The sequence below is a fragment of the Amblyraja radiata genome, chromosome 7 (genome assembly GCF_010909765.2).
Source record: "Amblyraja radiata isolate CabotCenter1 chromosome 7, sAmbRad1.1.pri, whole genome shotgun sequence".
Lineage (NCBI taxonomy): Eukaryota > Metazoa > Chordata > Chondrichthyes > Rajiformes > Rajidae > Amblyraja > Amblyraja radiata.
In genome coordinates this window covers 67,952,509-67,979,961 of record NC_045962.1, presented here as the reverse complement: position 1 = coordinate 67,979,961, position 27,453 = coordinate 67,952,509, and the positions used below count along the sequence as shown (strand labels likewise).

At 39.7% G+C, this 27,453-nt stretch overlaps 1 protein-coding gene across 2 annotated transcripts in view; it reads left to right on the top strand.

The window, feature by feature from the left end:
- gtdc1 (glycosyltransferase like domain containing 1) overlaps positions 1-27,453 on the top strand; it is a 305,811-nt gene that overhangs the window by 232,439 nt on the left and 45,919 nt on the right. For both annotated transcript variants that reach the window (XM_033024711.1, XM_033024710.1), the window contains exons 5-7: positions 11,138-11,497; positions 15,671-15,780; positions 16,411-16,555. In XM_033024711.1, the coding sequence (XP_032880602.1) occupies positions 11,138-11,497; positions 15,671-15,780; positions 16,411-16,555 (615 nt within the window). The remainder of the gene's footprint in view (positions 1-11,137; positions 11,498-15,670; positions 15,781-16,410; positions 16,556-27,453) is intronic.

Below are 27,453 nucleotides of genomic sequence, written 5' to 3'. Positions count from 1 at the left end.
ATCGGACAAACGGTAATAGATCTCAACAACCCCCCACCCCCGTGAACCATTACTATGAGGGTTTACTCCACTGTTATATTTCTGTTGAGTTTCCTGCATGTTTTCGAAGATCTTCTATGGCAATGACTACAACCCAAAACCTCAGAAACAAGCAATGAAAATGGTTGCAGCATTAAAGCAGTAGGTCAGAAATAATTCATTGAACAAAGATAGTTTTGTTTTCTTCACACGAAGCAGCCCCTCGGGCTCTGCATGCTCACAAGAAATCTCTTTGCAGAGAAATCCATGTTCCAAATATATTTTTAAGCTTACATCCCCTATAATTCTTTGTTGAGTATTTTACGTTGATGCTCACTTTAGTCAATCATTGGAAGCAGTCCTTCGTTGTCTGTCTTGTGATAGTTCTTTTTGATAATATAATTTATGTATCCTTGACTTTCTAAGCCTTAATATTTTAAATATATATATAATTTCCATCTTCTTATTAACAGTAATGGACTGTACCTGATTAATCCTTAAGAAACTGTTACCATATGCTTTCCACCACGGTTTAATTTTTCCTATAAAGGGCATGCCCAAAATTGTATACATTAATCCATAACTGACATCCTGTGATGTTCAATATTGCCCCAGTACCCCGAGAAAAGGAACAAAGGATTCTGCTTGCCTTTTTGATTGCTTGATCGATTATTAATGAACTTGCACACCAAAATTCCTGCAATGAGTTTTTTGGATGTCCTGCAGTCATGAGTGATACTCTATCATTACATTTCCGTCAGTGGATTTTCCTTTCCTATTTCAAAACTTCATAGTTTAATATTCTTATTGATCCGTATCAACTTCTATGTTCATCCTTCAATCCTTCCAATCACCTATTTGCAATATTATCACAATTTACCATACACCATGATCTAGTGCCATCAGAATTTCTATATCTTCCAGTTCCATTTGCCTAAGTTATTTATACAGTTATTGTGTAATTATATAAATATTATGGTGTCCTTGATCTAAAAGCTGTACATTTACATATTGTACCCTTGGAGACCACTGCATGATCTGGGCCAACAATATTCGCTCCACTTAGAGTAATCTGTGCATTGGACTATGTGGATTTGCATTGTGGTAATTAACTAACATACTTATTTACAGTTTAAGGCACAGGATCAGAAATAGGATTAGGCAATACTATAACAGTGCAATAATCAATCATAAAGTCCTTCAAAATCTCCACAAGGGATTAATTACCCTTCTGAATCTTCTGATAAAGAAGTGAAGATAAACAGCCATTTGGCTGCACAAAATCTCCAGATACATTACAGTGAGCAAAGCTTCCCCTGCTCTGTCTCCAGTACGATCTTTTACTTGCTGACCACTTCCTTTGCTGCCAAAATTCAAAGGTACTTCCAAAATGAAAAATCATTCTATTCTTAAACAAAGTGCCTTTTGAATTTGCACAATCTCTCACCCATTTCAATAACTTCCTGAAGATCTATTCTTCGATTCTTTGATTGCTGTTTTATTTTCCCTTCACTAAGAATGACATAACAAGTATTATTGCTTTTTTCATGCAATCACTTTTTTTTCTTCTGTTTTATGACTTTGAATACTAACACAACTTACCTATTACCTTTGCCATATATTTGGATTTTTCCAATTAACAATATGTTGTTTGTTTAGTAAAATGTTTTTTTTTAATTTAACAAAAGTAAATAAGCCAAATTAATTTGCTGGGTTAAAATTTGTTATAGCTAAAGTCACTTGGATTGGGGTAGCAATTCTTTAAATGCTTCTTAACTTCTAATGGCTATATTCTATTCCAATTATAGGATCTTAATTTTAAAAATATTTTACGTCTTTTATGCGGTACGTTTATCTCACTATGTTTGGTTGGTTTAATGTCTCATTAATTGTCGCTTTAATTGTTGCCTACTTTTCAATGTTTTTCAATGCTGTTTTGTTTTGGTTATTTATATGACATTCCAAGTGTGGTTCTCTCAAAGATTTGAATATTTTTATATCCAGATCGTAGGACATTGAACAACAGCAGTGCAGCACTGGAACAAACTCTTTGTCCCACAATGTCTGTGAAAAACACGGTGTCAATACCAACTCTTATCTGCCTGCACATAATCCATATCCCTCCATTTCCTGAATATCCATTTGCCTATCCAAAAGTCTTTTAAATACCACTATCATATCTGCATCCACCACTTTCCACGGCAACATGTTCCAGACACTCACCACCCTCTGTGAATAGTGATGCCCTCTAGTATTTCATATTCAATTCAATTCCATATTTCCATATTGGGAAAAAAGGTTCCGACTGTCTATCCATCTGTAACTTTCATAATTTTATAACGTCTGTCAAGATAGTTTCGAATGCTTTATGTGCAGTCCAGTATTTTGCTTTCCTTTTTGTTTATGTTGTCTTGAACTTTCTTTTCAAATCATAAAAGATATCTGTTAACACATGGGGCACCATATTACCAGCTTGGTAATATGGTGTACAGCTTGTACACAGTGATTCACAGCTTGGCTGTACAGTCCTTGCAGTGGGAGGGCGAGTAGGTGGGGCAACATGGAGTGTGCACTTCAGTGTGCAGGGCTGGGGATGTACCAAAGTTTACAGGACGTTCGTGAGACTTTAATAGCTGCCCTTCATGAGGCTAAATGCATTTCACCAAATGAGAACAAGTGAGATGTTTATTCAAAAAAAAATTGGGAATTATACCATGTAGGATGTTTGGAACATAATTTATGCATATATCCTTTCTGTACCTTCTTTCTTTTCCAGTAATACAAGACTTTTGATTAGTCGCTTAGGGCTTTTTTAATTATTGTCTCATTCTCCTACCTAAACTCATATCTTCGCACTGTCCATAAACTTAAACCTTTTCAATACAATACTTTTGTTGATAAATATTTAAGACCAATCGTTCAGAGCCTTTATGGGTCACATCTGTCTTATTATCTAACCAATTGATAATCCAATTTCCAACTTCATTTGGGATCCCATGAGCTTTCACTTGAGGCATAGTGCTCCTTTGAGGAGCTTTCTATTTTGAATATTGGCTGGCACTGCTAGGTACAGCTGGAGGCAAGAGCAACATAAACAGATGTCTCGCAGATTTGACCCCGACGGTTGTTGAAAGGATTGAAAGACTTGGAATGGCCAGGTAAAAGAAAGATTCAGAAATGTTCAATAGCTTGGGTGCACACTTCAGCTATTCTGCTTTGGCAATTGCTAGTTAACTAAACATTTGAATGGTTCGCACTCCAGGGACTTTCATTCTGTGGAGGATGGTCCCCAAGGCACAAGATGCAGTGACTGAAGTCTTGCCATTGGCATTCTTCATAGACTTTTAAATTGTTACAACTACCAAGATGGAAATTGTTACAACTGCCAATTCGATTCTTAGGTTTTACTTTTAATTTTAATCTTTGCAAAAAATAAAAATATTAATTGGATATTACTTTAATATATCGATGAAATGGCTTTTTTTTCTTCACAAAGCTCTTGCAAAAAATTATATTGGTTTCTTTATATTTGTAAAGAAATAAAAGCACTGCGGCTTAACCACACCTACGACAGTCCAAAGATGTACAAAATCAGGCATTTAAGACATAGGAGGACAATCGACACACCTCATCTATGTCAGCCAAACACTAACATGAGATCTCACATTACACACAAATCATCCACGCATTCATCTCCTCCCGCCTTGACTACTGCAACTCCCTAGCCAATCTTCCTTGTCCCACCTGCAATTGGTTCAAAACACCGCAGCGAGACTTCTGACGGATACCCGTAAAAGGGCCCACATCACCCCGATTCTGACCTCTCTCCACTGGCTCCCAGTACGGTACAGAATCAACTTTAAGCTCCTCTTATTCATGTACAAAGCTTGCCCCCTCCTATATCAAAAATCTTCTAACCCACCATTCTACCTCCAGGTCCCTCAGGTCGGCCGACTTGGGGCTACAGACTATCCCGCGGTCTAGGTTTAAACTCAGGGGTGACGCGCTTTTGTGTTTGCAGCACCTAGACTGTGGAACAGCATCCGTCTCCTCATCAGAACTCCGCCCTCCATCGACTCCTTTAAATCGAGGCTCAAAACCTATTTCTACTCCCTAGCGTTTTTGAGGCCCTCTGAGGGGGCGCTGTAAACAGTTTATGTATGTATTGTTAGGTCTGTGTACCATTGTATGTAGCACATTAGTATCTGCACTGATGTACAGCACTTTGGCCAATGTGAGTTGTTTTTAAATGTGCTATACAAATAAAATTGACTGACTGACTGACTACAGTGGCTTGCAAAAGTATTCATACCACTTGAACTTTTCCACATTTTGTCACGTTATAACCACAAACGTAAATGTATTTTATTGGGATTTTATGTGATAGACCAACACAAAGTGGTGCATAATTGTGAAGTGGAAGGAAAATGATACATGGTTTTCACATTTTTTTACAAATAAAAAACTGAAAAGTGTGGCGTGCAAAAGTATTCAGCCCCCCTGAGTCAATACTTTGTAGAACCACCTTTCGCTGCAATGACAGCCGCAAATCTTTTGGGGTATGTCTCTACCAGCTTTGCACATCTAGAGACTGAAATGTTGCCCATTCTTCTTTGCAAAATAGCTCAAGCTCAGTCAGATTGGATGGAGAGTGTCTGTGAACAGCAATTTTCAAGTCTTGCCAGAGATTCTCAATTGGATTTAGGTCTGGACTTTGACTGGGCCATTCTAACACATGAATATGCTTTGATCTAAACCATTCCATTGTAGCTCTGGCTGTATGTTTAGGGTCGTTGTCCTGCTGGAAGGTGAACCTCCGCCCCAGTCTCAAGTCTTTTGCAGACACTAACAGGTTTTCTTCCAAGATTGCCCTGTATTTGGCTCCATCCATCTTCCCATCTACTCTGACCAGCTTCCCTGTCCCTGCTGAAGAAAAGCATCCCCACAGCATGATGCTGCCACCACCATGTTTCACAATGGGGATGGTGTGTTCAGGGTGATGTGCAGTGTTAGTTTTCCGCCACACATAGCATTTTGCATTTAGGCCAAAAACTTCAATTTTGGTCTCATCTGACCAGAGCACCTTCCTACACATGTTTGCTGTGTCCCCCACATGGCTTGTGGCAAACTGCAAACGGGACTTCTTATGGCTTTTTTTCAACAATGGCTTTCTTCTTGCCACTCTTCCATAAAGGCCCGATTTGTGGAGTGCACGACTAATAGTTGTCCTGTGGACAGATTCTCCCACCTGAGCTGTGGATCTCTGCAGCTCCTCCAGAGTTACCATGGGCCTCTTGGCTGCTTCTCTGATCAATGCTCTCCTTGCCCGGCCTGTCAGTTTAGGTGGACGGCCATGTCTTGGTAGGTTTGCAGTTGTGCCATACTCTTTCCATTTTCAGATGATGGATTGAACAGTGCTCCGTGAGATGTTCAAAGCTTGGGATATTTTTTTATAACCTAACCTTGCTTTAAACCTCTCCACAACTTTATCCCTGACCTGTCTGGTGTGTTCCTTGGGCTTCATGATGCTGTTTGTTCACTAATGTTCTCTAACAAACCTGTGAGGCCTTCACAGAACAGCTGTATTTATACTGAGATTAGATTACACACAAGTGGACTCTATTTACTAATTAGGTGACTTCTGAAGGCAATTGGTTGCACTGGATTTTATTTAGGGGTATCAGAGTAAAGGGGGCTGAATACTTTTGCACGCCACATTTTTCAGGTTTTTATTTGTAAAAAAATTTGAAAACCAGGTATCATTTTCCTTCCACTTCACAATTATGCGCCACTTTGTGTTGGTCTATCACATAAAATCCCAATAAAATACATTTACGTTTGTGTTTGTAACGTGACAAAATGTGGAAAAGTTCAAGGGGTATGAATACTTTTGCAAGCCACTGTATACATAACTAAAACTCTCATCTTGTTATCTTGCGTTGTTTTTACATTTGCGCAAAGACGGTACAGGATAGTGCTATGTTGTTTCACCAGCTTACTCGTCACTCTCCTGTGCTGCAAGTGCAATAAGTTTTGTTCCGATCGGTGGTATATTTTAAAAGTTATTAAGCTTTAAAAATCTTTAAAAATGCGCATGAGCAGATTGGTCTCCTCTCCTGTCAATCACAGCTGGGACTGCGACTCCCCTTCCTGCACCATAATTTAAGACTGAGGTGAGAAAAAACCTTTTCACCCAGAAATTCCCTGCCACAGAGGGCAGTGGAGGCCAAGCCACTGGATGGATTTAAGAGAGAGTTAGATAGAGCTCTAGGAGCTAGTGGAGTCAAGGGATATGGGGAGAAGGCAGGCACTATTGATAGGGGATGATCAGCCATGATCACAATGAATGGCGTTGCTGGCTCGAAGGGCCGAATGGCCTCCTCCTGCACCTATTTTCTATGTTTATATGTTTCTATGGTCAGGGCGTGACGTGGGGTGACGCATGTAGTGATGCACTGTGTCTCCCTGCCGCCCCTGGATTTTGGAATGTTCAAAAACTTCAGGCGACATCTGGGAGTCTTATCATGTCGTGAACCCTGTCACACACTGACTTATGCTGTCCTGCGGGTGACGCCCAGTGACGCTGACGTTAAATAAACAATTTATTTCTTAAAAGTTATTGGTCCTTAGATGTATTGTCGATAAGTTCATTTCCAATGTGATTATTATACTTCGGTGTAACCTTCTTGTGTTGTGAAGGCGGGTGATGCGGAGTGTCATAGCTTGACGTGGCAGTGACGTGGAGTGTCGTACAACTTGACGTTTTTAGGGCGACTACGGGCGGTAAGTGGGACAGTCCCAGACCACTGGCGGTATTTAGCATTATGTTGAATAAAATGTTGCTTTCCATCTTTCACAAACCCAAAAGTCTCAATTTGGATTTTATATAACCATGGTTTGGATCAGATGGATTCATTCTTTACTTAAAAAATAATGTGAATCCCAATGAAGGTGTAGGATGGGTGTGGCAGTTAAATTAGAGAAACTCTTACTGTTAACACAATGCCATTGACTGAGGAGATACCTATGCATTAAGGCAGATTCTCGGGCAGATGGGGCTTGTCAGTCTGGGAAGGCAGTCCATCTAGGAGAGGGAAAACTCTGATTTAAAACCTCCACTGCCTTGTGGCCATATCCAGTCATGGAAAAGGCTCCAGGAGTAAACCTCAAGAAAATCCGGAGTCGGAGTCCCTAAGGCAGTTCGTCGTTGTCTACAACCTTGCTCTGGCAGCTCTTGCGACGACTTTGCTGTTTCTTTGGATCGATCAGCGACGTGGAGAGGGGGGAAGTGCTGCATGGGCAACAGCCTGTCCTCCATATGACATCGCCAAGGCTTACATCCAACAAACTAGTATGCATCACCCATGGTCAGTCATGACCGAAGGGGGCCTACTACTACTAAGGCATTGTGTTTAGAGTAAAGATTTATTTTCTGACAAAGAAGTATTTAAAGGCCTTTGAATGATTCTGAAGAGAGAAGTCCTAAACACTGATGCTGAGGTCAAATACTTGTAAATTTAATACATTGATAATTTCTTTAATTTGTAATTTCAATCCATTGACTATTAATTGCTAGGCATCGTTCAAAGCACACAAAAAATAATTTGGAATTCAAAGGCAAATGCATTTAGATTTTTTTCTATTTTGCAGTACAGGTGCACAACCTTTTATCCGAAAGCCTTGGGACCAGACACTTCTCGGATTTCGGAATTTTTCGGAGTTCCGAATGGAAGATTTTTAGCGTAGATTAGGTAGGTAGCGCGGGCGGCTTGAAAAGTCTAGAGCGGCTGCCTCCTCCCCGGAGACCGGGGAATCATTGTAAATCATTGCTTAAATGTTAGTCAGTTAGTTTGGAGGGATTTTATGTGGGGGGGGGGTGAAGGGGGAAACTTTAATTCTTAGTCCCCTACCTGGTCGGAGAGGCGGGGAGCGGGCAATGCCTTACCAGGTCGCCGTGCAGTAAGCTCCGGAGCGCTGTGGCCGCCGACTCCCAACATCGCGGAGCTGGGGGCTGCGGGCGTCCGGCCGCGGGTGGCGCCGGTTGGAGCTCCGACCCCAGCACTTCTACCCCTGGCTGCGCGGCGCTCCAAATCCAGCGCCGCCCGCGGCCGGACGCCCGCAGCCCCAGCTCCGCGATGTTGGGAGTCGGCGGTGTCGCAGCGCTGGGATACCAGCGGGGAGCGGGCAATGCCTTACCGGGTCGCCGTGCGGTAAGCTCTGGAGCGCTGTGGCCGCCGACACACAACATCGCGGAGCTGGGGCTGCGGGCGTCCGGCCGCGGGCCGCGCTGGATTTGGAGCACCGCGCGGCCAGGGGTAGAGTTGCCGGGGTCGGAGCTACAACCGGCGCCGCCCGCGGCCGGACGCCCGCAGCCCCCAGCTCCGCGATGTTGGGAGTCGGCGGCCACAGCGCTCCGGAGCTTACTGCACGGCGACCCGGTAAGGCATTGCCCGCTCGCCGCCTCTCCGTCCAGGTAGGGGCCTAAGAATTAAAGTTTCCCCCTTTACCCCCCCCCCCTTCACACCCCCCCCCCCCTTCACATAAAAGCCCTCCAAACTAACTGACTAACATTTAAGCAATGATTTACAGATGTTTAAGTGTCTCCCCGGTCTCCAGGGAGGAGGCAGCCGCTACAGTAGTACAGGCCTGGGTTGACCGTGGGTCGTTTCGGGTCAAGTTTGGCGCCAAACGCGAGCTTTGGTGTGCAGACGACATCCTGGAAAAAATGTCCGGTTTTCGGAGCTTTTCGGTTTCCGGAACTCCGGATAAAAGGTTGTGCACCTGTACTATCATTCTAAACGGTAAACAGCAATCAATGTTACTATATTTGTTTGATTAGATAATCAAAGTAGAACTGTATCAATATCACAATTTTGAACACTTAAATTGCCCCCTAGTTGTGCACAACAATTGATAGGTTACTTTGAGAATGATTGTGCATTCAAGGGGTACCTTTCTTCCATGTATAAAAAATATTATTCATCCTCTTCGGCTTCTCAGCTACATGGTACCATGAATGCAACTACATCAGTCATTCAGACTGCGTTGTTGAAACAAAAATCTTATTGCTGCGTTAGTGTGACAACTCGATAATTAATCGATTTCTGGATGCAAGAGGTCTGATACTCTGTGCATTGAGAATTTCCATGTGGACCTGGCAGCTTATGTTTGCAAACGCTTTGTAAGGTTATATTTTCCTGTACTTTAACAAAAGAGCACCGTTTCTTTTTGCATGCGGTAAATTTGCCTTCAACAATACATCATGACGATTGGTTATTAGTTCGTCATTTAACAATAGAGAAAGCTAGAAAGTGGAAAAAAAAATCCTCATTCTAAAAGGAAATCTCCCGAGAAAGGGCTGAAAGGGAACCTTAGAGAATGCTCCAGTTATCATCTGTTACATGAAAATTAAGTTTTACTGCTGCAAAGTGTTTTTGTACACTCTTTAAAAAAAATGTTCCTGCTTGACCTGCATCATGACAAATGGGAGCTAACATATGTCCACCTTCTCGCCCCATTGATTCAAAGGCACCAACAAACAACATTAAGTGTGAGGGACCTGAATTAATGTCAGCTCTGTGCATAGTTTATTTTCCAAGGATGTTTTAACTTCAGCTGGACATTTTAATTCCTTTATTACTTACTGCTAATGGAACAGAGATAATCAAAAAATGCTTGAGAGAAATAGCTACTATTAACATAATTATGCTAACTTCCAAATTTTTGCTATGAATTCAAAGATTTCACCATACATATGCGTTTGACAATAAACTCAATTTGATTTGATTGCTTGCAACCAAATTTAAATGCACATTATTATTAACAAATATGCCATACTTAGAAACAGTCATCTTGCTGTTTTACCAAGTGTAAGTGAGTCACTATTGTAAGTCCCTTGCTTGCCCCTTCCTGCTAAGGCACTCATCCTCAAAAACATTACACCCACATGCAGAAAAGCTGGGAGATTGCGAATGACACCTTAAAGTATGGATTTCAGATAAAGACCTGCCGCTTTTTTATGGGTCTAGGAACAGCTATGACACAGTGCAGACTTTTCCATAAGTATCCTTTCCAGATTATAAAAATGTTGGGACTAATCCTAAAAGTGAGTACGCAGTAAAGAGTTGAACCAAACATTACCTCAGAAAGTGTGGTCCTTTCAATGTCAGTAAAAGGAAGAGTATGCCAGACTAACCTGTTTCACATCTCAAGTAAAACTGTTGTGCATAAAAATGCGGTCCGTCCTTCAATTCAGTAAAAGAAAAGACAGAACTCTCTCCATAATCAGAAATACCAATGCATTAAATTGTTTTATGCAGTTACCATTTATTGTAGAAAAATTCTGTTGCTGGACACAGGCCTGACTGTAATCGAAAAAGGGTTTGTTTTAAATGTGAGCGTCATCTCTACAGACAAAGAAGTTGAAATGAAAAGATTAAAACAGAGTTGTTCCTATTAACACTCCTGCTGTACTTGAAATGTTAAGTGTCTGACAATGCTGAAGCAATTCAGCCCACTACCCCAAAACAAATAAAAGTTCAAAGTATCTCACTATTCTGAGGAAGCAGCATTCAGTTTTGTTATGAATAACTGGATCTTAGATAGTTTGATTGTGCAGTGCTGGGCATGCATATGTGGACTGACTATCAATTTGACCGAAAATTATTTAAGCAAGTTCTTAGCTTGTCTTTTTTTTTTAAACGTGGACTCATTGAGAATGCTGGGATACTGCCTGGCCTGCTCGGTTCCTCCAGCACTTTGTGTCTTTTGTGGTTGGTCTTAATGGCCTGTTTCTGTCATTTATCTTACATTATCCCTTGTGACTGAAAACTTTAGGTGTGTTATCAAAATAACATTGCCGCATATATGAGTGATTCTTTCCCTAGATGAAGCTAGCCAGTGAGAAAAATAGCAGATTAATCATGTTTTAATGCCAATACATTTATATAATACATTGAACACATTATTTTGGTTGAATTATTTGACATGGGAAATTATTTTATTTACCTTTCATGTATTTTACATATATTGTTTAATTTTCATGATGCACAAAACTACTATGTGTTGCTGCTTGTATTTTTCTATAATCTTTTCAACACAGTCTAACCTCTCGCTTTAGATTTCTGCCAGAACATAAACTTTGCCAAAATCTTCAGATGACTGAAATTCAAGACATTGAAGAGGGTAAAGGATTAAAGACCCTGATTGCTTCGCGAAAGTGTAAACCAGATGATGGATTGATGAGAAACAGTTCTTCAGCCCTGGAATCTCATCCCACTGAAAAACAGGAAGGGCTATCAGAATCACTCATGAAGCTGAACCACATCAAGAAAAGTGAAGGTACAAGTGCTTATCATGGAAGAGAAGATAAGGAACACATGGCCTTTAACTCCTGCAGCATGCTGAGCTGGCCCATGGAAGAAAAATACAATGTTGCCTCCAAACATAAACCTTTACATATTGTTTGGCCACACAGGTGGTGAGTACGCACATCTGAGGTAACCTATAAACGTAAATCCTCTCTATCTTTTCAGGGGCACATTCCACATATTATCACTGATAATGCCAGATCTTCTAATCTCTTTTAACAAGAGCAGAATCTGCTGCCAGGAGTATACAGTCATAAACTTCAGTTTCCAGTGTACTGTTAGAGGATAATGAGTTGGGATTAAAACGCAGTGTGTGAGCGGAGGTAGTGAGGGGCTGAGAGGATGGGGGGGGGGGGGGGGGCTGGAGTCTAATAATTTTCCAGTGGTGAATGTGAACATTTTCTTCCAGTATCCTCTTAGCCTGTTTAATCTGCATGTGGCCTGATTAGAGTCTACTTCATCCGAGATTATGTGGTGTTTGGAGGAGACGCTCGGAATGGATCAGTGGGTCAGATTTTATTGAACAACTGCTTACAGGTGAAGCAGTTAGTACGCACAACAGGAAAGTAAATCGTCTTTACACAGATTTGACTTCCAATACATTAAAACTCCAGAAGCTTTCATAGCTGATCTGCAGCAGCTGGTAACTAAAGGGATTTTCATATTTGACTCCAGGGCCTTAAGAAACAAAATGTGACAACGGGGGGAAAATTGACCTAGAATTAGTTTACAAATCATGTCATTAAATGTTTTTTAAAAATGTTTTGTTATATGTTAATTTTTTCATTGTTTTAATCCATTAACAGTGCCACACTGTGAAATGCATCATCTATACCTGAAATACTTGATATACGGTACTCTTATTAGTCCGCGTCCCTTATTTATGCAACAGAATTCTTAATCTATTACATAGAGCAAGCTGAAAATCCAGAAATAAAATTTATGTTCTTAAACACAAGAAGAGATAGAGAGGTGACTGCTAGCATAATCGATGTCTAGGGCATCCTTAAAAATCATGAGGGCACAGTAAGTGCCTTCAGGTCATGCAGTGTAAACCCAGACAAATGAGTTATTTATTTCATGGTCGTATCTAATAATTTGAACTACAGGTATTATAAAATGGAATATATTAACCTACAGAAACACACATAAACTATTAATATAGCAACATAAAATTGTGTCATTTGCTATATGTTTTTGATGAAAAAAAAGCCAGCCAAGATAATATACTTTACCTTTGAGAATGTTAGAAAGGAAACAGGCAGAGAATAGGGAAGAAAAGACAAAAAACATCAACTCAAGCTGTTTGTTGCCATTACCTAAGTGAGCTATGTCAGCTTTCTTGGCCCACATCTGATAGATATTTGTTGTATAGAGAGCAAAAAAAAATATCAAACTCTAACACTATTGTGTGCACATAACCATCTGTCACCAGTAGCCTGGAGATGAGAGGAAGATTACGAGGAATAAACATTGAGCTGCAGAGCATTGGTAAAGCCTTCGGGCAAAGACTCTTGTGAGGACATCAAAGACATTCTAATTCCAAGGCAGTCAAGGATTACAGTTTGTAACCTATGCTGACAACAGATAAATGGCAGGCAATATTGTGCTTGAGCTGTTGGGTCTTGCATGGAGTATTGATGATGATGTTATCTTACGGGATGGACTCTGTTGGGATAATTTCATGATAAAACACTTTAAATGCCATCCGATTCTCTGCATTTGCTGGCTGGTTACTTTAATGTCAGGCTTGTTAATTAAGGGATACAAGTGCCCCAAAATCGACAGAATTGGTGGACATAATCAGAATCAGAAAGTTACTATTGCAGTGGGAGGATGGTGAGGGAGGTAATATAATTAAAAAATAAAAGATAATAACCCAGAAAACATTTTTATGACAATTTCAACGAAAACTGCATTTAAAAAAAAATGTCTTCCTTATTTTCTTAATTTCAAACCCGCAACCCCTCACCCCCTGCCATTTACCTCACTAACATCGCTCCACGTTGCCTGAAAGATATTTATTTAAAATTGAGGAAAAGCAGTGTTGCCGATGTTACCATTCCTATGGCAACAGATTTATTTATTAGGACCTGAGTTGACATGTGTTAATGTACCACATACCTGCTGATCGGCAAACTTCTCTTTCAGCTTCAGTTGACAATTAAATCCTGGACAGATACAGCCAGGGGTTAATGTTACTCATTAGGAGAACTAGGTCATTACTGGGAAATCAAGGCACTTAAGACACCATGGGGGAAAAATACTAAATTCAGCATCTTGGTGAATGCAGCTCGTACATTAATTAACCTCGCTTTCCTTGGTGAAAATTTCTGTTATCATACACGTGCACTACCATACACCAATTAATTGCAAAAGCTAGTTTACTATCATCCCTTCAGTTGTCTTTTCTTCCTGCACAGGAGTTCCATTATTTCCTGCAAAATTCTAATGTCTGTATGATGAGTAAAAAGGGTATTAAAATTAAGAAGGGAATCATCATGGAAATCAGCTTTCCCACAAGGGAATGAACAAATAAGAGCCTCTCAAATTAAAATAAATAAGCTCTGTTAATACCACACCTTAGGAGCCTAATATGAACTCTGCAGAAATAGTGTCGTTGGAGGTGCTGCTTTAGATTATTATTAAAACGTAACAGAGCCATTTGACCTTCAGCAAGAAGCTATTGTAGTCTAAATTCACAGTCCTTGTAAATGATGATGTCCCTGTTCCACACAAAAGAATTAGTTTTGTACTTTTCAGATAGATTAGACACTGAGTCTGGACTTTAACCTTGCAAACCATGTGACTGCTGTTTTTTTCTCTCTCTCACTGGCACTGGTTAGATAAATAATCATGTACAAATAAAACGTCAATTTTAACTTGCACGTGGAAATCTCTTTTACCCGAGGTAATGATTTGGCTGCTACCTCTCATTCAGAATTTTCATGGTGCATATTCAAGATGTTTAAAAGGGGTCCATGTAAGTGGCAGGTAGATGGCACTATGAGGGTTAATATGAATTGTGTGCATCTTGGACAAATAAAAAAAAGTTTTTTTAAGGTTAATATGTTCTGATTGCAGGATTGATTAATGTTGTGATGTGGAACTGCGCAATAAAACTGTAAATCCATCTTGCACTAATTAACACGTGACAAAAAAACGTAGCAAGGGTAAAAATTCTATTGAAACCCAGTATTTGCAATTTAAATGGGATATATTTTATTTGGAATGTTGTTTTTCTCAAGAATATTGCCCAAAATGAATAGTAATGTAATCCTGATAAATAAAAATGTGCCTTGTTGTATTTAATGTGTCATAAGATCGAGTTGAAGGATTTTGTTGCACTTTTGTTATCCTGTTCTGCACAAATTGCAAACAGCAAACTTTTTTCGACTAATGTTCATCCAAAACTGGAGCCAAAAAGTTCTGGTGTTAAAATATTCTCAACTGCTTTCAACCAAGCAGGCATAGAGTATTGTGAGGTTATTTTGTGTTCAGAATCTGATTTAACATTTCATATCTATACCTCATTGTGTTATCAGAAGTGATGAAGATTTGGGATATTCAGTATCTCAGAGCTTAACAATCATTATATTTAACTCTTGCTGTGCTGCAGATGAATGTGCTACTGAGGACCTTGGACAAATTCTTGGGATGTTTCTGCGGGCAGATAATTGAATACAATTGAAATGTACTCATAATTATTATTAGGCCACTATTGGTGTTGATTGTTTTCATCTCCTTGGATTCATTATCCATTTTAATACTTGATAAAGAAGTTATGTCGAATTTTGATTAATCGTGATATTCTACACTTTCTCTAAGGAGGAGGCTAAGGGATGAATGTATTTTATAAACAAGAAGTCCTGATGACTTCATCAATGAACCAAGCTGGAGGAGTTCTGAACTTGGCAGTGTGAGGGAGCTAAATTAGCATCAGCAAAAACACAGTCATTAGTGTAGGGTATTTCAACAATCCTGTCATTTCAACTGCGCTAAATTTTCTCCCTCACAGTGTCAAAATCATAACTCCTTTCAGCTAGCCATCTTAATATTGCCATGGGTATAATATAAATGAACAAAAGCATATAATGCATTATAAAGATTACTTGTCAACTACACTATATGGTAGGTGTCCTTCTTTCAATATGTTTAAAAAGGACAGTTTTCTAAGGATCTAGAGTCTTGAATTTGGGGATTTTTTAAATATAACTTAGCAGGTATCACCTTATTTAGCTTGGAAAGCCCTCTCATCATCTTGAACTTTGCTTTGTTTCAAGGGAGCATGATAAAGATCCTGAACTCTTCTTCAAGACATTACTGATGCTGAAAGAAAATGGACTAACCTTTGATGTTTCTGTCCTTGGCGAGACCTTTACAGAAGTACCAGGTATTGCTTCTGTCAGAAATAAAAGCTTTCCTTCCACAACCCTCCCCCTGCCCAAAAAAAAACACCATCAGTGGTGCAAAAATCTCTGTCAGTCTCAGAACCTTCTTTGTTGTTGTTGAGCATTTTTTTTTCCACTTCTAAATGCCTGGAGTGAGCATCATTCATGGATCATTACTTTCCAAAGAAATTTAAGCATGGAATGCCATTTAATTTTTCCGAATGCAGTCCGTCATTAGGAAACTTAGCTGTCACAGTGATGCCATTTTTGGTGTGATGTTTTTGTTGCCTCATTTCTTTTAATTTTATCTCCATTAGCTTAATTCTTTTTTAATATTTTCATTTAACGAACTTTACAGTCCATTTTGTTTCACTGTCTGCTAAGCGAGTTTTATGAAGCAGACAGTTGGCTTTTCAGAGAGGGGAGGATGTTGAGGCGGGCCTTGCTTCTGCCAGCTTTTGCACCTCAGCATTTGGTTCTGCTTCCGTGCCTTGATTATACAAGCAAACAACTCTGAGAAGTTCTGTAAAATAAGCAGAAGCTAATTAACCTGAACTTTAGATGAGGCAAAGCTGACATACGAGTTAATTTTGCACCATATTGAATTGTTGATTTTTTTTTTCTCATTAAAGACGTCTTTGCTGAGGCCAGAAGGGAATTGGGTTCTTCAGTTTTGCACTGGGGCTACCAAAGCAGTAGAGACGACTACCTCAAAGTTCTGTGCATGGCAGACATTGTTATATCAACAGCAAAACACGAATTCTTTGGAGTGGCAATGTGAGTGTTCTTTATTAGTTAATGCTAATTACTGTCAACTGAAATGCAGATCTCCCCAAACGTTCAAGACCAAAATGATTTCTTTAGAAATTAAAGTGACTGTCATGCCATTTCCTTTTGTAAATGTAAAAAATAAGTCATGATGCACGAACGAATATGAGAAATGAATTATTAACCCCAGTCATTTAATATATAGTTTTTTTTGTATGTCTCGAAGTGTATCTCATGTAGATCTTTTTTACATGTCATTGGTAATGTAACATAAAATATGGGTTACAATAACTCACACTGAGGATCATTTTAATCTGATCTGCTTAGTATAACAACATTAGCATTTTCACTTAATTAAAACATCCCTAATGCAGCAATGTTTTAATCATGCAGCTTTATATTTACCCTCCTTTTCGTCATTAATAATTAATATTATCTTTTACTTTAAAATAGGAAAAAAACATCATTATGAGACCATATTTCCCTGATTTCAAAGGTTTCAAAAAAGATGCTATCAATAATTAGCGTTTTACTGTTCCAACTCAAGTCAGGTCTCATAAGTCTATGTCATCTGCATTACAGTTAAAAGAAAAGCATTCCACCTATCAGAACTGTTATTGCTGGACAATGTGACTGAGTGCCATTGCCTGCAGTAAAATAATTCAGTGAAGAAAAATTATCAGCTAATTAAATGTAAGATCAGAATCCCAATAACTATTTGCAAATAAATTATGGGAACTGAAGGGGATAGATCATCATTTTAAGATTCATAGACTTAGCACTTTTGGCAATAAAGGTCAAAATGTTGCTTTTGTGACAGACGCTCAATATTAACCCAAAATGTCTTCATGTCTAATGACATATATTACGCTTGTGATATTTAACTAGGCATAGGAATTTTAATTTAATAATACTTCCCAGAGCTGTTGTTAAGTACATTTGTTCGTCTTAGATGGGTTTTTTAACTATGCCAATAGAACTTAATGCATAATTGAGTTATTTATTTTAATACAGCAGGTAAGGGATTGTTCCAAATATTTCTCATTGCCTCTCTTCCCACATGCATACATGATATTGACATGAGAGCTATGTGCATTTTCAACATGTACACTCAAGACAGAAAACTGGTTAACACTGAAAAGACAGTGATTATTGCCCTTCAGACCATGTTATTTGTGCCACAAATTCCCCTCAGATCATCCCTGGCTAGATTGTTTTATCCTTTCATTTTTGTCTGCTTCCCACCTGATTATTTATTTGTCCATGTTTAGATCAGTGAGTCCAGAATTATACTCAAGCTACTTCAAAAGACATTGCTGGATATTAGTCAGCAAGTTATGTTTTTTCACTTACTTGGGTTCCAGGCATTGCTGCTAAGGGAAGCATTTATTGCACATCCCTTATTACTTTTTGAAAAGATAGTGATGAGCCACTTGCCTGAACCACTCTAACAATTCTGGTAATGGCAGTCCCACCATGTTAGAACATATATTGAAAATAATGCACAATCTTAAATATAACCGTGAATATGTTCAAAGCACTTTACTGAGGTACTGTGCATATTTATAAATGTGACAAAAGACCAAGAATTTTTATTTGCTGTATTAAACTATTCTAGTGATATTAGATATTAAGTCACTGTGTTTACTTCCCTAGAAATTACCCCTGTCTGTTATGTTAGCATTTGAGTGTTTTCAAAGAAAAATATTTTGAGATCATAAGGCTGTTTTAAATTGTCAGGGTATATATATAATATATGACTAAGTAAAAGTAAATTATGGAAAACATGCCTGTCGATGCAGAAGGGATTGGTTAATTAAATTTTAACCAGAGCAGACAAAATAATTAATAAGTAGAAACAGAACTCTTGGTTCAACGAGTTACATTTTAACTATTGATTTTGTCACCATACCCTTTCATCACCATTTCTTGGGAGTGATTTTCTTTTATCTGCGTCCCAAAAAATGGAAAGTAGATGATGGTCTTTTAGATGGTGATGATGCTCCAATTTCAGGTCCTGACTCTCATCGAAATACAAGACAGTCATTGACTGGTAAATATTTAAGAGGTTCAGTTGAAACAGATAGAAGTGCAGAATTTTCCTTTGAGGTGTAGTGCATTGATAAAAGAGAATCAGCTCTCAAATTCGATATAAGAAAAGCACGGAGACAGATTCGGGAACTGTAAATCTACAAATGCTGCACACCTGTGAAAGGCCATTTGTTGACCCAGCTGTTGACCTGCATATACAGGCCAACATGCTGTGCTTTTGACCAATGCTGTCAATCTGTGTTATTGTGTCCGACCTCCTATTGTCCAATGCTCTTGGCCGTACGGCCATGCTTTAGAATTTCGGACTGGATTCTTCCCGAGTAACCTTCTGCTTATTGAGATCCCACATTATCTCTGTGTCAAAAATTCACAAACTTCATCAAAGTGTTTGAAAGTTCTGGTTTAAAATACAAAGCTAACTTAGCAAAATAGTTACAATGTAATTGGAACTCTAATGTGAAAGATCAAAGTTCTCAGCCAGAAAGATAATGCTTACTTTTTGTTTAAAAAAAATGCAAGATGTGCAGTCATCTGGTTTCATTAGAATATGCTTAAAACTGAATAACCAAGATTTTACATTTACAGTCAAGTCTCATTAATATGAATGTTGAGGGACCTTAATATTTTATACTTGTTATCAGAAATAAATGTTCCTCTGCATTAGTTCAGTGAGAACATTTTGAATAGAATAGCACAAGTGCTTGTCCAACAAGGGTTTTTTATGTTATTAGAACACTACTTGTGTTAAATTAGATTTGACTGCAGTGTCCCTAAGCAAAGACATGTTTGAAACATCATTACAATGGAATTTGATATACATGTTGGTATTTTAAAAAAATGTGTTACAAATGTAAGTTATGTCTGATGAGACAGGAGTATAGATAGACTTTTAAATAATGCTTGAAATTAGTATTGGCAGCTAACAAACAGCGAGATCTCTTTTGAAATTTTAACCACTTCACTGCTAGGGTACTGTACAACATTAGATGTGGCAGCCAGTTCCAGTGTGATATTTGTTAATTATCTTCAATGTGGAGTCACAGCATTATACCATATGGAAACAAGCCCTTTGGCCTATCTCATTCATGCCAACCAAGCTGTCTTCCTGAGTTAATCCCTCTGCTTGCATTGGGCCCATATCCCACTAAACGCAGACTCAGTAATCATTTTGCTGAACACCTCCGCTCAGTCCACCTTAACCTACCTGATCTCCCGGTTGCTCAGCACTTTAACTCCCCCTCCCATTCCCAATCTGACCTTTCTGTCCTGGGTCTCCTCCATTGTCAGAGTGCGGCCCAGCGCAAATTGGAGGAACAGCACCTCGTATTTCGCTTGGGTAGCTTACACCCCAGCAGTATGAACATTGACTTCTCTAACTTTAAATAGCCCTTGCTTTCCCTCTCTCTTCATCCCCTCCCCCTTCCCAGTTCTCCCACCAGTCTCACTGTCTCCGACTACATCCCATCTCTGCCCCGCCCACTCCCCTGACATCAGTCTGAAGAAGGGTTATGACCATTTCCTCAGGCAACTCGTTACACATACTGTATGGAAATCTTGTCCCTGAGATCCCATTTAAATCTTTACCCTGTTTCCTGAAACCTTGGCTTTCTAGTTTTAGACTCCCCTACCCTGAGAAAAGGATTGTGACCATCCACCTTATCTATTCCCCTCATGATTTTGTAAACTTCAATAAGGTCACCCTCAGATTCATTTTATCCAGGAAAATGATTCCCAGCCTATCCAGCTTCTCCTCATAACTCAAGTTGACCAGCCCAGGCAACATCCTTGTGAAACTTTTTGAATATCTTCCAGCTTAATCACATCCTTCCTACATAATGGTAGCCTGAACCACAATCATATTCCAGGTGTTGTCTCACCGATATCCTATACAGCTGCAACATGATGTTCCTACTATTGAGCTTAATGTACTAGTGGAAACATCCACTCTATCCAAGATCAGGGTAAGAGACCAAGGATTGAGAGTGGTGTTTGAAGCAGTGCAGATTTTGGAGATCTAAGCCTCCATGGTGGGACTGAATAATCTATGGCATCAGGTTCAAAGCAAGGACCCGAGGTAATTAGAGAGTACATTGAACAGGTCCATGAGGGATGATGCAGGAGGATTGGGTTTTGGGGACTGGGCCTGAAGGATTGTTGGACAATGCTAGAAAAAGCAACAGCAAATGACTGATTTTCCAGACAAAGTAGTACAGAAGCAGGCTCTGGCCCAACTCGTCCATGCCAGTCAAGTTGCCTACCCGAGCTAGCGCTATTTACCCGCATTTAGCCCATAAACCTCTAAACCTTTTCTATCTATGTACCCGCTTAAAATGTTTTTTAACATTGTAATTCCAACCACCTTCCTCAGGCACCTCGTTCCACGTGAAAAAAAAGTTGCATTTCCATGCCCCCTTCCATCCTCTCTCACCTTAAATCTATGCCCAAGTTGTAGAATCCCCTAACCTGGGATAAAGACTGTGACAATTCACATTATCTATGATTTTCTAAGCTTATGCTTTCACTTGCCTTAAGTACCGACTTACTCATTAGCTTCAGTGTCTTAACATTTATCAGTTTGAATTTACATTTAATTTAGGAAGCTTCTGGGCTGATTTCCTTGTTACAATGCAGTAATCCCCTATCATACCATCCTGCTGTATTTTGCCAGTGAAGCAACTATGGAAAAATCACAAAATGCAGTGTTTTATTTGATTCTTCAATAACTGAGACAGATTACTTCACTCTTGACATACTTTCAACTGCAACAAGCTGAGTACTATTTTGCAGTGATGTAGCACTCAAGGTTAGACGGCACATCTAATCTTGGCCAATTATGGTACGTCATCATAAATAAGACGAAAGTAAATAAATCAGAGCAATCACTTTATAGATGAGCCTTGTTAGTTGTACAATGAAATAACTGATTGGTTTCATCAATTGTTCTGGTGCAATAAAGAATAGACAGGTCAATGTGGGAATGCAATAATTTTTAGTTTAATTAGTTTTTTTTGCAATTTGTCTTTATAACTACCAATATTTTGCAATATCGTGGTGTGGTCTCACTCTAAAGGTTTTGTGGTATTTTATATGGTCTATTTCTTGCCATTCAATCACGGAATAGTGTTTTAGGCAGTTCCTTGTTTCTGTGGATTTAGAGGTTGTTGATGAGACTTAAGGGGCTGTCCCACTGTTGCGACCTAATCTGCGAAGGGTTTGCCCTTGACTCAAACTCGCACGTGGTCGTCACGTGGTCCTAGCAGGTCCTATGAGGTCACTGGAACTCTCCTTCATGCTCGAGGGAAGATCACGCATACTCGCGGCCTCAGCTATGTCACGGCAAATATTTCAGCATGCTGAAAATATTTCCACGAGTAACAATTGGTCGGCATGGTTCTTTTTAATTCATAGTGCAGTGGAGTGGGGTCGCTATTTAGTTACAGGCAGTCGAGGGCAGCCGTAGGCAATCTCCTTCGCTGACCGGGCATTTTAATTGGCTCATTGGAGTTTTCAGGACCATGGAAAACCAACCGGTAGGTAAAATGCCCGCTAAACTTTATTAAACGTTGTCTGACTTCTTAAAAGTGTCCCCACTCCTTCTCTACCCACCTTCTCTCCCCTTCTCTCCCCTTCTCTGTCCTTCTCTGCCCTTCTCTCTCTTTGTGTGTGTGCGCGGTCGCTCGATCCAGCTTGCGGTTTCATCACTGACGGTCGATCCAGCTCGAGGTTTTCCAGGCGAGTGCCCACGAGCTTGAAGGTCAAAGACACTCTTCTGAACTTGCAGATTAGGTCATCGCAGTGGGACAGCCCCTTAATGTGCGACCAGCAGACTGCCACATTTGGGGCAAGAGAGTGTTGACATGGTAGATACTTGGGTGGTGTTGAGAGGTGGGAGGCTTTATTTCCATTGTTTATCCTGGATTTCTGTACGCTGTTGACAAATGGATCCAAGCTCCTCAACCTCAAATGCTCTTCCTCCAATTTTCGATTATGAGTCAGGGATTCTCATGTATTGGTGAAAATATTACACTTTTACTAAGAGGACTTGATCTTCAACACTCTCCCTGATCATCTCTTGATGTGTTCAAAGTGCCTGGGGTCAGGCATGTATACGACATGGCTTACTCAACACATTATCGACTCTCATTAGAGCCTCAATGTTGGGGACATTTTTCTGGAACACATTGCTGGTATTGGTTTGCTTCTCCTGCCAATGGATTTGGAGAATGTTGCGAAGGCTACATTGGTGGTATTTAGTTTAGTTTAGAGATACAGAACAGAAACAGGCCCTTCGGCCCATCGGGTTCGCGCTGACCAATGATCCCCACATGCTGCTCTACATACCAGGGACAGTGGAGCTCCCAGAGAAAACCCTGCAGGTTACGGGGAGAATGTACAAGCTCCGTACAGGGAGCACCCATAGTCAGGATCGAACCCGGATCTCTGGCGCTGTGAGGCAACAACTCTACCGCTGTGCCACCGTGCCGCCCCCATATCTTTTCATTGTTTTGAGGTGCTTGTTGTAGGTATGTTGCAAAGCCTACCTGAAGCGTCGTTGAAGATCTGCTGCTGAGGGTGTGCGCGATTTTGGCGCCGTTTAGAGGGGGCGGGTTTAAAACGCGATTTTCTCTAAGCTGTTCCAATCGAAAATGTTCAGCCTAGTTAATTATTAACGAAAAATCGCTGGAAGACCCCGTCGCAAAAAGCTATTATTAGGTTTAAAGGCCTTGAATAATAGTTATAGTAGTTTAAAAATCAATCTCTAAACCCGCGACCGTCAGCAACCGCAGGGTCTCATAAAGCAAATAGCAGAAGTTAGGTTGTATATTTTTACATTAAAAAGGGCTTCTAAAGATCCCTTTATACTAAGTTTAATATTGCGGGGAGCTCAATTTGGGCCCATTATATCGCGCAGTATTTTTCTCGGCATTTGGGGCACAAATCTACCGCAATGTGAACGTTCTAAACCAGCGCGTTCCACAGGGACCCACTGGAAAGCTGATTTAAATGGGCATTTATTTACAGCAATTAAACACTAAATTCCTTCCATTTGGCCTATAAATTAATGTAAATGAGATTTAAAAATCATGTTTTATTGTGAATTATTTGTGAATATTATTTGGACATTTAGGCTATTTAAAAATGTTAATCATTTATTAAGAAATGGATAGATGTTTAGATCTAGTAATTGAAGTCTGAAATTAGCTACAATTAGGTAACTAACTAATTATATGCTTTAATTTCAGGTCATCCAAGTAAGATTATTTTATATTTGTTTCAGAATGCTTCAATCTATGATAACTGAAAATTTCATTCAGTTCTCTTAATTTTTAAGAAAGTTATGGGCTTTTGACTGTTCACGATCACAGCTTTTTTGTTATGTCCATAGAAAATCAATAGGGAACAAGATGCTCATTTCCCAGTATGAAAATGGCCATAACTTTTTAAATACTTGAGATATGAAAGTGAATTAGGTGTCAAATTAAACTTATTTTTATGCTTTATCTGATGGGATAAATTACAGACTTGATTTTTAAAATCTCAAAATTTTGTAACATTGCTACTTGTTGTCAATAGTCTAAGTTTCCAAAGCATATAGGGAATCAGGTAGTACTGCTACCCATGAGATTTATGCTGTGTTTGACATCTTGACCCTGTGAGCTCAAGGGTATGCTGGCACACTGAATTTCATTATCAATGTTTGCCTTCATTGAGAAATGGGTCCTGAAATATTGGAGATTGTCCATGTTCCGAGAGGCTCATTATGGCTCTTTATTGTTCAACAGGGGGAAATTATGGAGGTTCTTTGCCTTGTTGATGATGAGTGTAAGGACTAGTATTTACTCCAGTGAGCAATTCAGCGGTACTTGGATCTCAGTCATTTAAACTAAGGTGACATTAGTTCTGGAGTGGAGGGACTGTAGGTTGAACATTTCCCACTTCTGTGTGAAATTTAAAAAAAATGCAATGCTGGAATTTAGTTAGTTTAGTTTATTGTTAAGTATACCAAGGTACAGTGCAAAGCTTTTTGTTGTGTGCTAACTAGTCAGCAGAAAAACTATACATGATTACTATTGAGCCGACCACAGTATAGAAACATAGACATAGAAAATAGGTGCAGGAGTAGGCCATTCGGCCCTTCGAGCCTGCACCACCATTCAATATGATCATGGCTGATCATCCAACTCAATATCCTGTACCTGCCTTCTGTATACAGATACATGATAAAGGGAATAATGTTGAGTGTGAATTCTAAATTAAAAACAGGAAATGATAGAAACACACAACAGGTCAGTCACCATCTGATGAAAGAGAAACAGAGTTAACCTTTCGGGTCAAAAACACTTTACCAGAACTGGGAAAGAGAGTAAAGAAAGCAGTTTCAAGTTTGGAATAAGATGGCAGAGGGATGTCTTGGATGTGTTCTCCACATTGGAAAACCAACCACACATCACGTGACTGCGTTGCAGAGCGCTTGCGTTCAATCTCGAAGGAACTCAGATCTTGTTGTCACATAATTTTCCGCTGTGACCTTCTGCACTGCTCTTATCAAAACCTAATGTAAATTGGAAGAACAACACCCTATCTTCTGTCCTGTCCAGAACCAGGGGCCACAGTTTTAGAATAAGGGGTAGGCCATTTAGAATTGAGATAAGGAAAAACCTTTTCACCCAGAGAGTTGTGAATTTGTGGAATTCCCTGCCTCAGAAGGCAGTGGAGGCCGATTCACTGGATATATTCAAAAGAGAGTTAGATAGAGCTCTCAGGGCTAGCGGAATCAAGGGATATGGGGAGAAGGCAGGAACGGGATACTGATTGGGGATGATCAGCCATGATCACCTTGAATGGCGGTGCTGGCTCGAAGGGCCGAATGGCCTACTCCTACACCTATTTTCTATGTATCTATGTATCAGGGTATGTTGCAGCCTTTTGGATTTGATATCAAATTCTACAACTTCAGGTACCTCTATCGGTATCAGAACCAGCCGTTTCTACTGCACATCATCCATTTGTGATATTGACATGTTTTCTCTCTCCATTAGCACAGCCTGACCTGCTGAAAATGTCCTGCCACCTTGCACTTCACAGCTTTTTATGCATTCCTTTATTTATATTTGTACTCTCCAAATGCCCTCACTTCATAGCTTCTGTTTGTATTTTCTCTCTATTCCTGCTCCTATTGACCCTTTGACAGGTTGATCACTAGTTTATGCTCTCTTGCTGGCCCCATTCCTCCTCTTATTAGCCATATTCCCTTGTCCTAGCCATCCTAACTCCACTTTCTCTCTAACATGTTCACTTTTTCACAGTTCTCAAACATGGTCTTTGACCAGAAATGATAACACTCATTCTCTTTCTGCATATGTTGCCCAACCTATTCTTGATCAGCCCCAGGATCAACAGGTACATTGTTGGATAGTCATTGAGTGATACACAGTGGAAACTGGCCCTTCGGCCCGACTTGCCCATGTCGATGCCTACACTGGTCCCACCTTCTTGCACTTGGCCCATATCCCTCTAAAGCTATCCTTTCCATATACCCGCCTTAATGTTTCTTAAATGTTGTGATAGTACCTGCCTCAACTACCTCCTCTGGCAGCTTGTTCCATACACCAACCATCCTTAGTTGCCCCTTTGCTTCCCATTAATGTTTGTTTTCCCTCTCACCTTAAACCCACGTCCTCTGGTTCCTGATTCCACCACTCTGGACAATAAAGTCCTATCCTGCTCAATCTCTCCCTATAGCTCAGGCTCTGAAGTCCTGGCAACATCCTGAATATTTTCTGCACACTTTCCATGTTAACAACATCTTTCCTATAGCAGGGTGCCCAAAACTGAACACAGTATTCTCAATGTGGCCTCAACAATGTCTTGTGCAACTGTGAAATGACCTCCCAACTTCAATACTCAAGACGCTGACTGATGAAGGCCAATGTGCCAAAAGCCTTCTGGACTACCCTATCAATATCTATTTGGGATGTCACATGTAACATTACACAAAAATAATGGAGGCAATGTCCCACTCTCTACTTTTCCTCCATTTCATGGTAGAATTTTCTGATTTTAGTATTTATGCATTTCTCTTATGAAACCTGTCACTGCTCTCGGTGCTTTCTAAATCCTAAACACTTACAGCAGTTATAATCTTGATTCCATGTTATTTATCAATGACCTGAAATCCGCGCTGACTGTTTGAAAAACCCCTGATTCATTGGAAAAAATGTAATTTAAAAAAAAATTGCTTGCTGAACATCCCCCGATCTTAAACACCTTGATTAATTCTCTTTGTTCTTTTCAATCTTAGAGAAAAAAGAACAGACCCCTCTTGTTAAGTCTGTTCACATATCCATAAACCCTGGACCTATCTTCATAATTATGCTTATTACCTTCTCCAAACTGGATCTAAAGTGCGTTTCCCAATTTGAATTTCTGATGGTTGTAATCTATCACATTTGTAAAACCCAAGCACCCTAACTGAACTAATTAGCACCATAGCATTAAGAAAAAAATTGTTCCTAGGTTTCTATACTGTTTCAGGGAGTTTACCTGATGAGGAGTTTGTCCAAAGCTCTGTGATGTGTTGAAACATTAAAGGCATTGCTTGTATGGAAAATGGTGCCACAGCTGAGCCATACATTCCATTAATGTTTCCATCTATACTATTACTAAAACTCTTCGTCTTGTTTGTGGATGTTTGTCAATTTCTGTTTTCCTTTCTTCTTCCAAACGCTAGGCCACAGCCTTTCCATTTTCACACACTTTTTCCGTCGAGACGATAAACATCTTTCTGTCGCATTCCCACCTATATTTCCGTTTTTTAATCGTTTAATGCTTTTAAAAAAGCCAAAAAACCCGAG